The sequence below is a fragment of the Sparus aurata genome, chromosome 1 (genome assembly GCF_900880675.1).
Source record: "Sparus aurata chromosome 1, fSpaAur1.1, whole genome shotgun sequence".
NCBI lineage: Eukaryota > Metazoa > Chordata > Actinopteri > Spariformes > Sparidae > Sparus > Sparus aurata.
Genome location: NC_044187.1, coordinates 30,593,788 through 30,609,637, shown reverse-complemented (window position 1 = coordinate 30,609,637; position 15,850 = coordinate 30,593,788). Strand labels below are relative to the sequence as shown.

The 15,850-nt window shown below is 41.6% G+C and overlaps 1 protein-coding gene and 1 long non-coding RNA gene across 3 annotated transcripts in view; one reads left to right on the top strand and one right to left on the bottom strand.

The window, feature by feature from the left end:
* grk4 (G protein-coupled receptor kinase 4) overlaps positions 1–15,850 on the bottom strand; it is a 46,356-nt gene that overhangs the window by 12,085 nt on the left and 18,421 nt on the right. For both annotated transcript variants that reach the window (XM_030415890.1, XM_030415882.1), the window contains exons 3-8: positions 13,766–13,878; positions 12,604–12,681; positions 11,403–11,503; positions 4,542–4,634; positions 3,164–3,227; positions 2,686–2,826 (exon numbers count right to left, since the gene is read on the bottom strand). In XM_030415890.1, the coding sequence (XP_030271750.1) occupies positions 2,686–2,826; positions 3,164–3,227; positions 4,542–4,634; positions 11,403–11,503; positions 12,604–12,681; positions 13,766–13,878 (590 nt within the window). The remainder of the gene's footprint in view (positions 1–2,685; positions 2,827–3,163; positions 3,228–4,541; positions 4,635–11,402; positions 11,504–12,603; positions 12,682–13,765; positions 13,879–15,850) is intronic.
* LOC115581063 (uncharacterized) lies at positions 7,977–9,981 on the top strand. The gene is made up of 2 exons (XR_003983985.1): positions 7,977–8,126; positions 9,690–9,981. It is a non-coding gene; the product is annotated as an uncharacterized LOC115581063 (long non-coding RNA).

Sequence of the window (15,850 nt, the reverse complement as noted above, 5' to 3'; positions counted from 1 at the left end):
TACAGTGAGCTAGCAGTATGTATTGACTAATAGTATGATGCATTGATCAAAAAAAAGGTAAAGAAGAATAGCGAGAGAGAGAAATGAGGGGTTTGAGAGAGCACTTGACTCTTCTCCTTGCTACTGCTGTTTGGTCAGTGTTGCTAAGCAACAGAGCTGCTCTCGTAGGTAGAGAGGCACATGAAGAGTCATCAGTTCTGCCTGCAGCACAGAGAACACACACACACACACACACACACACACACAATCATGTGCCAATCCCAGGTGACACGAGCTGCGAGTCTGAGGTTCTGGAACAAGCCCACTCCAGCCTCTGTGTGTGTGTGTGTGGTGTGTTGTGTGTGTGTGTGTGTGTGTGTGTGTGTGTGTGTGTGTGTGTGTGTGTGCGTTCATATGTGTGCATGCATGCCCATACACATGCTCCTGCCGTGACTCACCCAAAAACAAGGACGCGCAATATAGCTCACTCTGCATCAGAAACCGACTAATCCAACACGTAGTACAACTCAAACACAACCATTAGCTTCAAACGGAGAACAAGAGGATCTGCTCTCTTACAGTCAGGCTCACTGTACTGCAGATCAATATCAAAGCTCTGTACCGTTTAACAGTAGAACATCGTGTTCTACAGTATGTACACATATACAAAGTACACACTGCACACAGACCAGAAATTAACATGCTCTTCCCTCCTGCCGTCCTCGCCACACTCCAAGAATGTTAAATGAGCACTTGCTGTAATTTTCTTGTCTTTGGAACAATCATTTTTTTCAAAGGAGCAAAACCATGAGCCAAAGCTAAGTTTTCTTTTCCTGCCCGAGCACCTGAGATGTTTTTTGAGCGTACAGTTGGATGAAATGGAAAGAGAAGCACACTTCACTAGTTTTCCAGCTGCGTTTGACTCCTGATGTTAACATGTGTCGCCCAGCAGGATAAAAAACAGAACACATGAACATGCAGGTTCATAATTTAAAATCAGTAAACTTACATGTTTCTTATCTTTCTATATTGTATTCAAACAAAGAATACATCTATAAAGGTAATAATACATCTAATACGGTCAATAGTCCTTATTTCAAGTGTAGTTAAAGCACTGCTATCATAGAAATTGTTGAACTTCTTGAACTCGTGCTATGATGTATCATCTTACATGTTAATGGACTGTCAACTGTACATTTCTGCCCTCAGTACTATGGAAGAAATGAAAAGCTAGGTGACTCCCTAAAAAGCGCTCAAGCTTGGCATTACAGCGCCAGCCAAAAAAACACCGCTTACTCATGACTATGACTCGATTTATGAAAATCCTCCATAGGAAAATCAGCCAAGAGCAACGCCACCATTAAGAGCTTGAAGCATGGTGGTACAGTGGCAGGGTAATGATTTTTTTTTTTTGTGACTAGCACACATGCTCTGAGCAGGACACTGTACTACTCTCTTCTACATGCTGTTGCCATATTATATAGCTTGAATTGAGACACAAAATTCAATGCAAGAGGCGAGACAAAACAAGACCTAAAGGAATGAGTGATTATCTTTGAAAGGTTTTGAGGTACTGATGATTTTTTGGTGTCTAGCCAAAGCACCGTGCATTATTTTACCAATACTGCACTATAATAATTACCAGACGACCAGGGAGAGCAGTTTTAATAGTGTTACCGCATGATCGTACGTGTGATGGTTAATGAATTTCTTTGGAAACCATTTTCATCATGCTGTACAGAGTGGTGCTTCTCAGAATTATCTCTGAAATCTGACACTTCCTCAAATGTCTTGCTCACGTCACTGCCCTGACATGTACTTCTCAGTTGATTACAGATGTGCTTAAGTCTAATTAGTGTCTAAACATTAGATTTGGCCTCAAATGAACCCCAGTCAAGTAAAGGAATCTTACTTTACTCTTACTCACTTAAAGGAATCTACATGAGCTGTGACTTAGATTGACAATTAAAAGTTATTTATGCATCACAGTATTCAGGCTACAGCAAAAAGATACAAACAGGCTAGTCAAATCAAACAGGGTTTTTTTTTTTTTTTTTTTTAACCGAAGTAGGCACAGAGGCACATGTGTGTGGGGGGGTTGTGTGCTATTTTTCCTTCCAACCTATGACACGCACCTGTCAAAAAGTACACCAATATCACAAACAATCTGTATATTTGAGTCAAAAACACATCAAAACATTGTATGACAGCAAAACACATTTCAAAATACATTCACAGATAATTAAAGGCTAACAGCAAGCTCCAAATGAAATCAAATTTGGCATGTTTGCACGGCAAACTAGATTTACTAACAAAATGAATTTGGATTGTCCAAATGTCACGTGCAACCGCTTAATACTATCATGTGACATGTTTTTTTCTATCCCCTTTGTTGCTTTATCCCATCACCTTTCTTTCCACTGCGACTTACAAGCTCGTCCACCTGGGGCGGACGTCATTAAACAAACAGAACTCGAGTCACAGCAACTGTCTTTACCAGCTGATCGACAGCCTTTGCAAACACGCCATTCAATTTCTTTTGCAGGATCCTGGAGCCACAACAAACAATGCTCTCTCGCACACAGGACATACACCACACTCACACACACACACGCACATACACACACACACACACACGCACACGCACACACACACAAAACAGGTACATTTCTCTTGAAAGGTTGAATAAGAAAAGGTAGTACTTACTACAAAACTACTGTTAACTTTTTCTAAAATGCGTTTTTCGTTTAGTGCCATTGCTTCACCTTTTCTTTTCTTCACTCGTTTCTTTTCCAGCTTTTTACAGGCATACATCTTACCGGTGGCACGTACTTGGCAGGCACAAACCTGGAAAACAAGCAGCGAGGAAACATGATCACACACACATGCACGTAAAACACACACCTTTAAAAAGTACATCTAATGGTAGTTAATGTGTCACACCACAGATTTCTCCACCCAACATTACAGGAGTGGGGACATAAACAGCGCAGCATTAACTGACTGTTAAAGGCTCCTCTGTAGCAGCTTAAATCATTAACGCTAACTTCTCATTTCCAAAGTTGCAATGTAAAGGAACATAATGCTGGGTCAGTATCCATCATAAAAAAAAGTTTATTAAACACAACACCACACTACACTGTCAGTTATTTCTACTTTACATCTGGACTGCAGTGACACTCACCTCGCCAAATCCACCTTTTCCTAGTACTCTATAATGTCTGAAGGTATTTTTGGTTACTGGTTGCCTGCAGGGATGGAAAGAAGAAAGACAAAGACAGAAATGATAAGAGAGGGAGACAAAAAGAGACATTAAATAGCTGCTATGCCATTCTCTCTGACCATGTGATGTTGCAGACAGAGTAATGCCCTAATATATTATTAATCCACCCTGATGACTGCTGTTCCCACCCTGCTTTAGTTACCCAGTCATTATGCAAAGGATCATCAATTATTTATCACTCGCACACAAGCCCTGGTTGGCGGCACCACCTTTGGGTTTTGGTGCACCTTCCGTACTTCTGGTCTGTATATACTGTGTACAGAAATATTTGTTTTCACTTTGTGCTTTTGCTGGGTTTTCCCCACATTATACGGCTTGGGCGCAGCACCCAATCTATTTTGGGCACCTCCTTAGCCTGAATGCAATACATCAGTGTATCAGTGTTTAGAGCATAAAAGCTTAAACGACATTAACCAGGTTTGTAACACTTTATAATGACCATCATCAACAAATGGTACATTTATTGTTAATCACACCTTAGTTGATAGTTTAACAAATAATGTCACTTGTTTCTGCCCTATGTAACTTCAGTGAGAGGGCAGGATCACAGTGTTTCAGACATTAACTTCAACATACAAGTTTTGAAAACATGACGTAAGGAGTTTTGTTTGTAGTCAGCACCTACGTTACATCTGACAAATTGTTAGAGACCTGGGATTTAGATTTATTACAGTGATAGAAACTGTGGGAGTGCCACATTGCACAAAATGGCAGTTTCTACATAATGTTGCTTAATTGTAAATGTACTATTTATTAATGATGATTATCACAAGTGTTACCCCCTGAGATAATGGTTGTAGTGGTCCCAGTGTACTTCTTTAGCAAGTTTTGTATTTAATCTTATTTACTATCTGCTCAAGCTTTCTTTTCAACCATTTTGTACACATATGTGGTCAGACAGTCAGATTTTTCTATTGAAAAATAAGTAAGTTTTGCCACATACATGCACCTAAATCCTTCACACACTTAGAGAAAACGCTGCATGAGTATTTTTTTTTCTTTCATTGTCAACATTTTTTCTGCCATTTATTAACACTGGGTTATCCTGATCCTGATATTCATTATTAATTAACTTAATTATATGCAGTTTTTCTTCTGTAGAGATAATGATCCATCCTATAAAAAAAATTAAAACGTGCTATCCAAGAAGTGGAATGAATGATGCAATCTAAACAGAGAATGTATTGTATATAAGATCGCAGTCGTCATTTCTATGCAAGACAAAGATATGGTTTGCATGTCTGCTTCACTTAGTGTGTAATCTGCAGTAACTACACACCTCTCCAACCATTTCCACTGCAGGAAGCGTGAGAAGTACATGGACTCCTGGTAGGAGGAAAATGGAGCTCCACTCAGATAATCACGAACTATTCTGTAGGGAGGGAGGGAGAAATAGGGTTGATGATCATTTAATAACAAGATAATAAAGATATAACAATGCAGAAAAAAACACAAGTGTATGCAAGAGTTCTTGCCAAATCGTTCAGACAAACGCACAGCTGGCCTGCATTCCCAAGAGAATGCTTTTTAACCTTCACAATGACTACACACGCGCACACACAGACACGCGTGCGCACACAGACACACACACAGACAAACAGACAGACAGACAGACAGACACACACACACACACACACACACATCCTCTGTATTTGACTAACCCCTGAATCACACATGTGTGTATGTTTGTGTGGGTCTGTGTGTTTGTGTGTGTGTGTTTATGCATTGCCGGCTGCGTTGCAGTTCAAAGCCGTTCTCAGTGGAAAGACTGAAAAAGCTGATACACCACCGTGAAAAATGAAAAATGCCTTTGAACAGAGACATTCCACTCAATGCGACCAGGAAACAGGGGGATTTTGGGGAAACCGTGTTTTTACTGAGCAAGAGAATGAGCGGAACTTCTAACCTCACCTCACACATGAAATTCACGTGCAAGTCTCTCTGACTCTCAATGATTATGTCATAATTATGCAGAGCATAGTGCCAGACAATCATTGAAAAACCTGCTGTAAGCTGAAGTACTGAGAGAACCGGCATCCTTGATGACACAAAAATACAGTTCTTTGAGGAAAGGAAGGGGTTGTGAAAGGTCACAGGCTCACCGTCTCCTGACCATACATCAACAGTCACTCCTCTGAGAGTTGTAAGAACATGACTCTTTGACATGACCCTGCCAGCCTCTCTCATATTAGTGTCCTTTTTCACTGCTTCGACTACAGATGTTGTTTGACTTAAACAAAATGTCCTCTTTCACGCGGTCGTACCAAACAGACATGGAATGAACTGTACTGAGGCAGGTCTACAGGTACTTCAAGGGCTTTGGCAAAAAAATAATACAGGTTAGCAAAAATGGTGTGTCTATTATAGCGCCTTGAAAATCTACTGTTGTTGCTGTCAGTGTTGTTGACAGACAACATATTCAAAAGGAATGTCAGAGGAAAATACAAGTTGGATCCAAGTCGGATCCACCACTGTGGTGTGACAACCACAGTGGTCGATCCGACACTTTATGGTCTGGATACTGGCCCTTTTTTTGGTATTTTCTATGCCAGAAAAATACTTCACACATCCTTTTCATGAGCCAGGTGAAAAGAAAAGGGACGATTCGGTGACGAAATAAGTGAATGAGCAAATTTCAGTGATTACAGAAATGTCTAGTTAAGAGGAAACGTATGGTATAAAGATTCAAAACACTAAAATCATAATAACTTTAATATAACATAATAACTTTTTGTGACAGATATACAGCCTTCAATAGTTAAGTGAATTCTTAAAAAAACTAGATATCTGGCCAAACTATGATTGAATATTGGTGTAGAAGAACAAAACTAAATCAGTCTGGAATTTTGTTCAATATATAGTAAGTGTACATGTAAATGTGAACACTTCAACTGAACCATGGCTGACAAGAACTGTTACTACTTTCTCTCCTGCTGACCAGTGTGATCAAACTCTCCTCTGCCAGCCTACAACACATGACTGCAAACCAAAGTTACAGCACACATCCCTCCTCCACCACCCAAATGTTGAAGAGATGCTCATATTTGGCCAGTAGATTTTCCTTGACCATATTTTGAAATTACTTCATCACTAAGGAGGATGAGGAAAGCTGCCTGTGGTTTGCAGCAGCCCTGGGGTGGCTGTTCTTGGCAAAAGGCTCGAAAGTAGCGAGTTTCCACGAGGGGAGCACCCTCGGCTGTGTAAAAGAAAACGGAATTATGTCATCGTGAGACCAAATTGCCTTGTACATGAGCTGAACGTCCATCTATCATTCACAGAGAAAGTGCAGTGTCGTAACTATCTTATTAGTCCGTTCTCCGCAGATTCCTGAGCTCACAGGGGTCTGTACCAGGGGCGGTTCTAGGGGGGGGGCCAACAGGGGCCAGTGCCCCCGTAACTCTGAGTCTGGACCCCCCTGTGGCCCTCCTGACAGTGAGTCTGCATTAATAATACAATGACAGATTTCTTGCTATGATTTTGTTCTGAAGGGAAAGGCAGAAATAAAGTGTCTCAGCAGTTTACTACCCAATCAAAATTGCTGAAATTGTAAACACTGACCCCCCTATTAAAACTGGTCTAGAACCGCCACTGGTCTGTACTAAAAGCATGTACATCAAAACTCAAAAGTGGTGATGTGCCCTGTAAACTCCACACATGCCATGCCATGTTTTCAATACAGCACGTAGTTTCCTGAGTATTAAAGGGATAGTTCGGGTTTTTTGAAGTGGGGTCATATAAAGTACATATCTATAGTCGATCTGTTCCCTACAGCGAAATTTAACCACCTAAAACAAGGCTCACCTAAAAAAATCTATTACAGTTCAAGTGTACGTTGTATAGAGAAAATTCACAGCGCTTTACATCGCCGTCAGACTGTCCTTTCTTTTGGCACTACATGTTCTCAACCGTAGAACCTCCGTATCCCTACGCAGTTGCGCTAATGCTTAGGGATACAGAGGTTCTATGGTTGAGAAAATGGAGTGCCAAAAGAAAGGCCGGTCTGACGGCGATGTAAAGCGGTGTGAATTTTCTCTATACATCGTACATTTGAACTGTTTTTTTAGGTGAGCCTTGTTTTAGGTGGTTAAATTTCGCTTTTTCTCTGGACCCCGTTCACTGCAGTACAAAGCTGAGCATCTGGGCTGGAGCGGCTCTCTACTTCTCCAAACTAAGGCTGCGCTGATCGTGATTACGGTAGGAAACAGATCGACTATAGATATGTACTTTATATGACCCCACTTCAAAAAACATGAACTATGCCATTAAGTTCTGTTTCAAAGCTTCCATTAAAACCATTGCCTAAATGACTTAAAGTAGTAGTAAAGTAAGTTCCTCGAAAATTTAAATGCAGTCATTAGCTACTTGCAGATGAAAAGTCGCATGAAGTTTCGTAGCCCACAAAACAATTCTGGAGCTTCACAGCAAAACGGCTTTGCATTTGTAGATGGTGACTTGTTTTACAATGTAAAAAAAAAAAGAAATATGACTCTATACAGCTTGTGTGGTGCAATTAAAGTTTCTGGAAGCCACAAAATCAAAATAATATGAGAATATGTTTTTTACACCCTTTGAAAGCTGAAATCTTCAGCTGCTATGCCAAAAGCATTAGCGCACACCCCAACTGAAACATTTGCACAAGCTCGACAGCATGTTCAGGCTGTAAATATTGTCTTTTGAAATCAATTTGGAATCTTGAGGTTTCCAGGGACTCGGAGAACGTTGGACAGGCTGTTACCAGCCTCTTTATTGAGTTTCCCATCTTCTGCAGTTGCTTAGCAGAATGCTACAATGCTGTTTTGCTGTGAAGCTCTGGAAATAATTTGTGGACTACAAATCTTCACCTGACTTCCCACCGAGCATGAGAGTGAGTAGATAATGGCAGAATTTTCTTTTTTTGGGAGGACTAATCCTTTAAGTTCTTTTCAGCTCAGGCTCCCGTCCATGTTCACTTATCAGATCAACTGGCTTCACGTAGTCGTACGAGACAAAAGTGGCCCGGGACACTTTAAGAAAGGGGCTCCAGAAAGGCAGGAGCCTAGCCGTGCCTGGCTTGGAGTCGAGCCTCAGACAGACACCACTGGGAGTAGAAATAAACACAGCTACAATATGGCTTTTGTTACATGAAGGGAGAGGGAGAAGAAAAGAAAAAGGAGAGAAAGATCAGCACACAGGCCGTTGTCAAGCCGGCTGAAAAACAAAACCCAATGATACACACGCATTGAAGGCCATGCTTTACTCTTGGTATGACATAACCCGTATGTTCCACTGCAGCACAAGAAAATCCATGAGTGATCTAATGCATTTCTGCTAGTGGGTGTGTGGCTCTGCCAAAAGTCACGTTTCCACGTGCAGTACCATGCTTTCCTACAGGCTCTCCCTCCGAGAAGAAAAACTGAATAAGCCCCAGGGTCAGAATTACATATCGGAATAAGAAAATTAAAGAAAATAAAAATTCCACAAGGGAATATAAATAATAATGATAGTGGAAGAAGTGATGACCCAACTTGAACAGGAATCCCATTCAAAAACATCTGAAGCGCTGTTGCTGCTTTCAGTAACACAAACACGTGCCTGTGTTGTTCTGTGTTTGTACACTTTGCTCTCCTTAACACTTTCTTTCCACTCCTCTGCACTTTTCCTTTTGCTCTCCTTTGATTACTCTCTTTTCTAACTTATTTCTGCCAGCCTATCACTTTCCTTCGCAGTCTGTTTTCAGTCCAGTCGACAACTTTGAATGGAGTGGATGCTGCTCTTCCCACAGCACAAAGTGTGCAGCTTCAGTGCTATAATTCAGTGGCGTCTCACTTTCTCACACTATTTCTCTGCCCTCTTCGGTGGCCCTTTGACTACTCGGAGGTGTTAAAATAGAGATACTAGGGTAGAAGGGAAGGAAACAGAGCCAACAGACCATGACCTGAGATGCCAAAGAGAGAAGACAGGTGTGTGTGTGTGTGTGTCTGTGTGTGTGCATGCGTTTGTGTGTGTTCATCTTAACCTCAACCACTGATGTCTTCCAGTTTCAGTCACATACAAGCCACCACTTTGCCCACCTCAAAATCCCCCCACCAGATTGTTTGCTTTCCTTTTCACACACACACACACACACACACACACACACACACACACACACACACACAAACCTCTTACCATCTTTCCAAACTGCTTATTTTATCACCTTCCAAACTCTGAAGCAAATCGTAGTAACACACAAGCAACAAAGAAGAGAATAAGACAAAACGAACAGACTGATGTCACACCAACATTACCATGTTTCACTAATCTATCCATGCCTGGGAAAAAAATTCATCACGCCGTCATCATCTGTTCTCCACAGCCAGTGTGACCAGCTTCTGAACCATATGTGATTATTGATTTTATAAATCCAACAGGTCTGGAACAGCTCTCTACATGTGTTTTGTCAAAACAGGAGCCCAGGCTGAGAACACAGTTGAGTATTTTCCCATCCATGATTCCCACTTCTCCTGAGTTCCTTCTAGCAGATTCCGGTATTCCCCCGAGGGAAGGCTCAAGTGAATCAGAGGGTGGACGCAGCGTTTCCAACCCAATCGGTCTTCCTGTGTGGCTAATATATGGGACTTCACAGCAACTCAACTCCTGGCTGAACTGAGGAAACATAGGCCTGTTTTACTGAAGTCAACCGGCTTGTAGAGGGATGGACTGTACTGTACTATAAACCATATTTATGCGTTATGCAGAGACCTATTGTGCTTTTTCCTTTTTCTCCCTTTCCTTCAGTGTGTTATATATGTTCTTGTGCATGTAAAAGGTCTTGAGAGTTACAAAGACCAAAGTTTATGACAACGGGAGCTCCTCTCTCCCACAGAAAACACTGCTCCTGAAGTTCCTGAAGCGCCTTATTGGTAGTCCCACCTTTAATATTTGACATCACATATGTCACCTTGTCACACATTTGCATAATCTATGCCTATATTCACGGTAGAAGTTAATCTAACTGCAAAGTGAAAAAAACACAGAGACTACCAGAAACACAAGTGAGCAGTGCTGGCTCAGGTTTGTGTGAGCTGACCAATCAGAGCAGGGTTTTCGGGAAGGGGGCCTTTAAAAGAAAGAAGCTAAAAACAGAGCATCTCAGGCAGCAGGATGAATACGGGACTGCGGCACTAGACAGTATAAGAAAACTGTTGATTGCTGAAAATCAGCATAATATGTCCTTTGACAAAATAAAATGTGTTGTGTTGCAGATGACCTTGTTTTAATGTAATTTGCATAGAATCTTGTAAACTGAGAGGATCTACAACAACCTATTATACTAAACCAGAACTTCAGCCAACAGATCAGCACACAGTTCAGTTCAGTTCAGCCATCAATAATATAACTGCTAATAATGTACTTAATCAACACAAAACACATAGAGTTAAACCCAAATGAGACAGGAAATCTGGAAATAAAATACAATATAATGCACTGGCACATATACGACTAAGTATTATTTTTATCATAACCAAGGCAAATTTGACAACTTATGATATATATTCTAAAATATATCATTCAGCAGAAACTGTGACTGACTTAAATTATTTGGCTATTACAAAGTTACGCTGAGGTGTGTGAATTCGGGTAATAGTCCCTGGTCTGTTTGCTTCTCCTGGCTCTCAGAGCAGGAAGCAGAAACACCTGCAAGAGTGTGTGTGTGTGTGTGTGTGTGGGTGTGTGTGTGTGTGTGTGTGTGTGCGTGCGTGCATGTACGGGGAACACTGAGGTGGCTGTTGTTTTCATGCCAGCCATCCGGATGCTCTCTCTGCCCACTGCTCTTTTTCATTCGCCTCCACTGTGAGTGTGTTTGCAAGTCTGCATGTGTGTCTATGTGTGTGTAATACTGCGCCCAGGTGCCAGCTGCCTCATCATCACTAGTGACAGAGTGCACTGGTCCGCACAGTGTACAAACACGCATGCAAACACAAGCTTTCTGAAGGAACAGGATTCTATTGGTGCCACCGCATTTTGACGGCCAGACTCGATTAATTAATAAAAACAAATGCACACAGTCCGTACACTTCAAACAAACAAGCACTTCATTAATAGACTGATCACAGCGAAGAGCTGCATTTCAGATCATCATCACAAAGAATATGAAGAGGACCAGATAACCCAGACTTACTTGGTGCAGTCATTGAAGAGCTCCTTACACGGACTCTGCTCCAGCCTCTCCCGACACCCAGCCACCACATCCTGGGGTACGTCTGGCAGATGGGCAGCCGACTTGAGGGTCACAGAAAGATAGACAGAGGGTGAGATAAGCAGACAGTCAGGGACATAAACAAAGTGGATGATGTTGTAATATGACTACAGTAATTGCCTAAGAAACGGTACAAAAAGTTATCATATAACCGGCTCTTCTATTGCTGTGTGTGAACGTGTACAGTCTGGCTAGTGGGGCATAACTTCATGGCTGTGGTCACACCTCACCTGTTGGGTCCAGGTTCAAAGAAACTGCAGTTTGTTTTTACAGTTTGGTCCCGTTCATGTAGCGTGGGGACAGTGTTATAGTGCACCACGTTTAAAAAATAAATATGTTGTGGTGTAGTTGTGGTGAGAAGACAACAACGGAATACAATAATATCTATACAGTTAAAAACTCAACTTTACACTGTACATCCACAAAATCCATTTCTTCATATTCGCTCTTAAGAACAACCCATTTCCTTCACTGCATTTTGAGGTGTGCGCCACGATTATTTGATGAGAATTTAAGTCTAGTAAATCTCGACCAATACTGCTAATTAACCAACCAAGACAACCAAAACAGTGATGTTACTACTGCTTGATGCTGCTACAGATGGAGATAAACCACACAAGCCACTTGTACCTATCTTTGGATAACCACATTTTGGATTAAGTATAAAGTTGATACAGTTTAGCACATATCATACATGCGGCATCATTGCTAAACAAGTCATTAATAAATGCAGTTGCATTGATTGGCAGCATACAACCGTGATTCCCAATAAAAGTTTGTTTTTCTGAATATTTAAGGACAAACAATAACTTTTTTAATGTCTTGACTGTCTGCTGTTCCCAACTGATTATAGGGAAAATCATCAAATCATGGCGTTTTATTTTCATTTATGTTCTACACAGCGTCCCAACTTTTGGGTGACAACAATACAGAGATCAAAAATACAACAGTGTTTCAAAATGGCAGTTGTAATGTAATAAAATCAGTCTGTTCAATTAGATGAACTGGAAAATGTAGTACAAGACGTACGTCTGCCAATGTGAGCAAATAGTATCTTAATCTAATATCACAATAATTTCTTGTGTCCACATTGGCCTGCTCTGTTATTAAGTCAGTGTCTTACCCCATTATTAAAGTATGTGTCTAAAACATTCAGTCCACAGTCCCTCCTCTTCTCGTCAGGAGCGAGCTGGTACATGGCCTGTCAGAGAAGAACAGAAGTGTGAACAACCGCAGCAGCGTAGGAAGCCATACTCATTCAGCCATCTTTAATATCTCTCCAAATAAGGGCAGAGAGAGAAACGGGTCCCAGACTGCAGAGAGGAGGGTTGAGAAGTGTAGGGGAGATACAGAGAAAGGGGTAGAGGGGTTAATGATGAACAAGAGTGAGGATGAAATTAAAGTAGAAAGGTAGGGCAAGTGAGGGACGGCATGCAAATAGAGTTTTACTGGTGCCACAACATCTCATCTTGAAGGCAGCAAACCAACATTCATGTTCTTCTTCTTCACGTTTGGTCCGTTACATCTGTCACCAACAAGGCCTCAGATTTACCCCTTCGCACCATCACAGATTGTGTTGTTAGTCAAATATGGCTGTAAGCAGGGAGAAGGTCTGGAGTTTGGCTGGTTCGAGCCGTGTGTTTTGTTTGAAAACATGCTCGGCAGAAAGGAATGGAACGGAGCCGTGTGACTACACATTACAGCCGAGGCATAAAGTCTTCAGTGGGACTAGCTGCACATGTTGCGCACTAAAATGCTGCTTCGCTTCATTGCTTGTATTTCTGTCAGTAAGTGTGAGTATGTGTCAATCCAAGTGCTTGTACCTGAGCGCCTGTTGGGCTTACCTTTAAAAGAAATAATGTAGGGTCTTATCAAAGAACCAGCATGATTCCCCCGTTTTTCTTTCTCACATACCTCCAGGGGCCAAGACACAAGCTCAGGCCTGTGTTTGCCTGCTCACCCAGGGGACCTGCCTCTGACGTGGGCTTGACCTCATGGAGGAGTGCACGGAGTAGGGGAGGGGTCTGCTCTGACAGCCTGTCTAAGTCGCTAATCACCCTCGACGCCCACCCTATGCTCCTGCCAAGAGATGGCAAAGGACCAAGTACTGACTTTCCTTTCCTACTCAGTGCTCTGCGTGGCCTGATTCAGACCAGTCGTATGGGAAAAATCCCAGAGAGTCAAATCAGATAAGAGAGACTGAGACAGCAGGACAGACAGTGAAAAGAAGGTTTACTATAGAACATCAGACAATAAGCAGAGTGAAGTTCCATTCAAAGTCTTACCACAGCATCCATAAACTCGATGCAGCGCTTCAGCTCTGGCCTGGTGTCACAGTACTGACGGAATAACAGCCGACCAATGGGCTGCTTCTCACATAGACTGGTGTAGTCCCTCTCTGAGCGCACAAGGGGGGAGGAGACAAGGGGGGACACAGATGGAGAAAGGTCATTAACAGAAAAAATACACCACAGTACACAAAAATATACTATAACAGTGGTGTCAAACAGTCACGGGATGAGTCTTAAAGTCCTCTAAGAAATAATAAAAAGTCTGAGAAGAAATAACAAAAACGATTCTTCTACATATATAATATTTATGTTTGGTGATTCTATGTGCTATATCGTAGGCAACTGAACTTGTTTCAGTTTCTTGAAGACTTTTCATCTCTCACCCAAGAGGCTTGGGTGAAAACTCCTTGCTCAGAGTGACCAAATTAACCATGGATCATTTTCAATGTCAGTGTTTGCTGGCGCGCAGGTGGTCGAGTGGTTAGAGCGCATGCCATAAACGCAGCTGACCCCGGTTTGAATCCGGCCGGAGGTCCTTTGCTGCATGTCACATCCCCCTCTCTCTCCCATATTTCATATCTGTCTACTGCTTAATAAAGGTGTCTACGCCAAAAAAATCTTTAAAAAAAAAAAAAAAAATGTCAGTGTTTGCAGTTATTTTGTTAGTTTAGCCTAGCTCACTAGCTTAACCTACTTGTATATGGAAGCAGTAGCTGCTTTATTCAGCGATACAAATATACACAAAACACATCAGAATGATTATTAATCATTTTAAAAGTTCGTGTCCTAAAAACTGTAATACTGCTTTCAAAAAAAATATGAGCTACAGTCCTCAACCTCTACTAGCCAATGTCAGCCTCTATCACTGTATTTTCCAGGAGTTTTTTTTTTTTTTTTTTTTAAGCTGAAAAGTTTGATTTGATATCCTTATTTCAAGCTAAATTAATACTTACATTTGTGTAACTTGTTGTTCAAAACACACAAAAAAAACTAGAATTTTTCCTGCAACAACCTATCATTAGCTTTTCCCATAGCTTTTAGCCGCAGTTGTGAAGGCTAACAAAATAGGTTGTTTAATCATTGCAAAACAGACAAGGGCTAAACTTTTACTATCCATGACAATGAAAGATAGTCTTGTAACTGAAAATGTATGCATTAATGGTCATAATAATACTGATGACCTAGACAGTTAAAGAAGCTAATGCAAGCAGATTAGAAGCAACCCAAACCTTGCTCATAATCTCGTATGTATAGACTACAACATCATAAAAACACAACACATTGCATGTCTCTGTCTGCTCAATGACTGTTAGCTGTGTGTGTATATATGTCTCCTGTGCAGCTGGCCCCCGACTATTAGGACTAATGGCGTCCATTTGAGTCATATTTCCTCTGGTACCAAATGAGGAAGAAGACCCAGGACGTTTTCCATCACTGGTTGACAGCACGGACACACACATACACAAGATAAACATACAAACAAAAATAGGCCACACACATTCATGTACACATGCACACTATGAATAGAGGAGAAGGAGGACGAGGAGGAGGAGGAGGAGGAGGGATGCATGGGATGAACATTTCTGAGTGGTGACAGCTACAGGACAACCTCCAACAGTAAATCAAATCTTCACAACAGCCCTCCCAGCTGCACTGTTTATTACACAGCATTCCCCTCCGCTCTGCAGCCCGGCGCTCCTCATTCAAACTCACCACTTATACGACCGCAAAAACAAAGTTATCACTTTGGTGAGCAAACAGTAGAGTGTAGGGATATGATATTTTTATTGCTTCCCTTTCCACTGTGTGACTGCTGGGTTTTAAATCGGAAGAACAAAAGCCCTTTCAGAAAATCTCACGGAGCGATCTATAACTGTGTTGCGCTGTTGCACTAGCCTTCAGACATTGCCTTTCATCTTTGATCACCAAGTTTGTAGACGCCTGCTTTAGCGTTTCCCTATCAGCTGTGTTCAGCAGTGAGCTGGAGCTGGGAAAGCCCCTCACAAAGGCGATGTTAAGGTGTCCGTACAGCAAAAATGGTAATTTGCTCCTTTAGTCTGATTCACCTGGCCAGGTGAG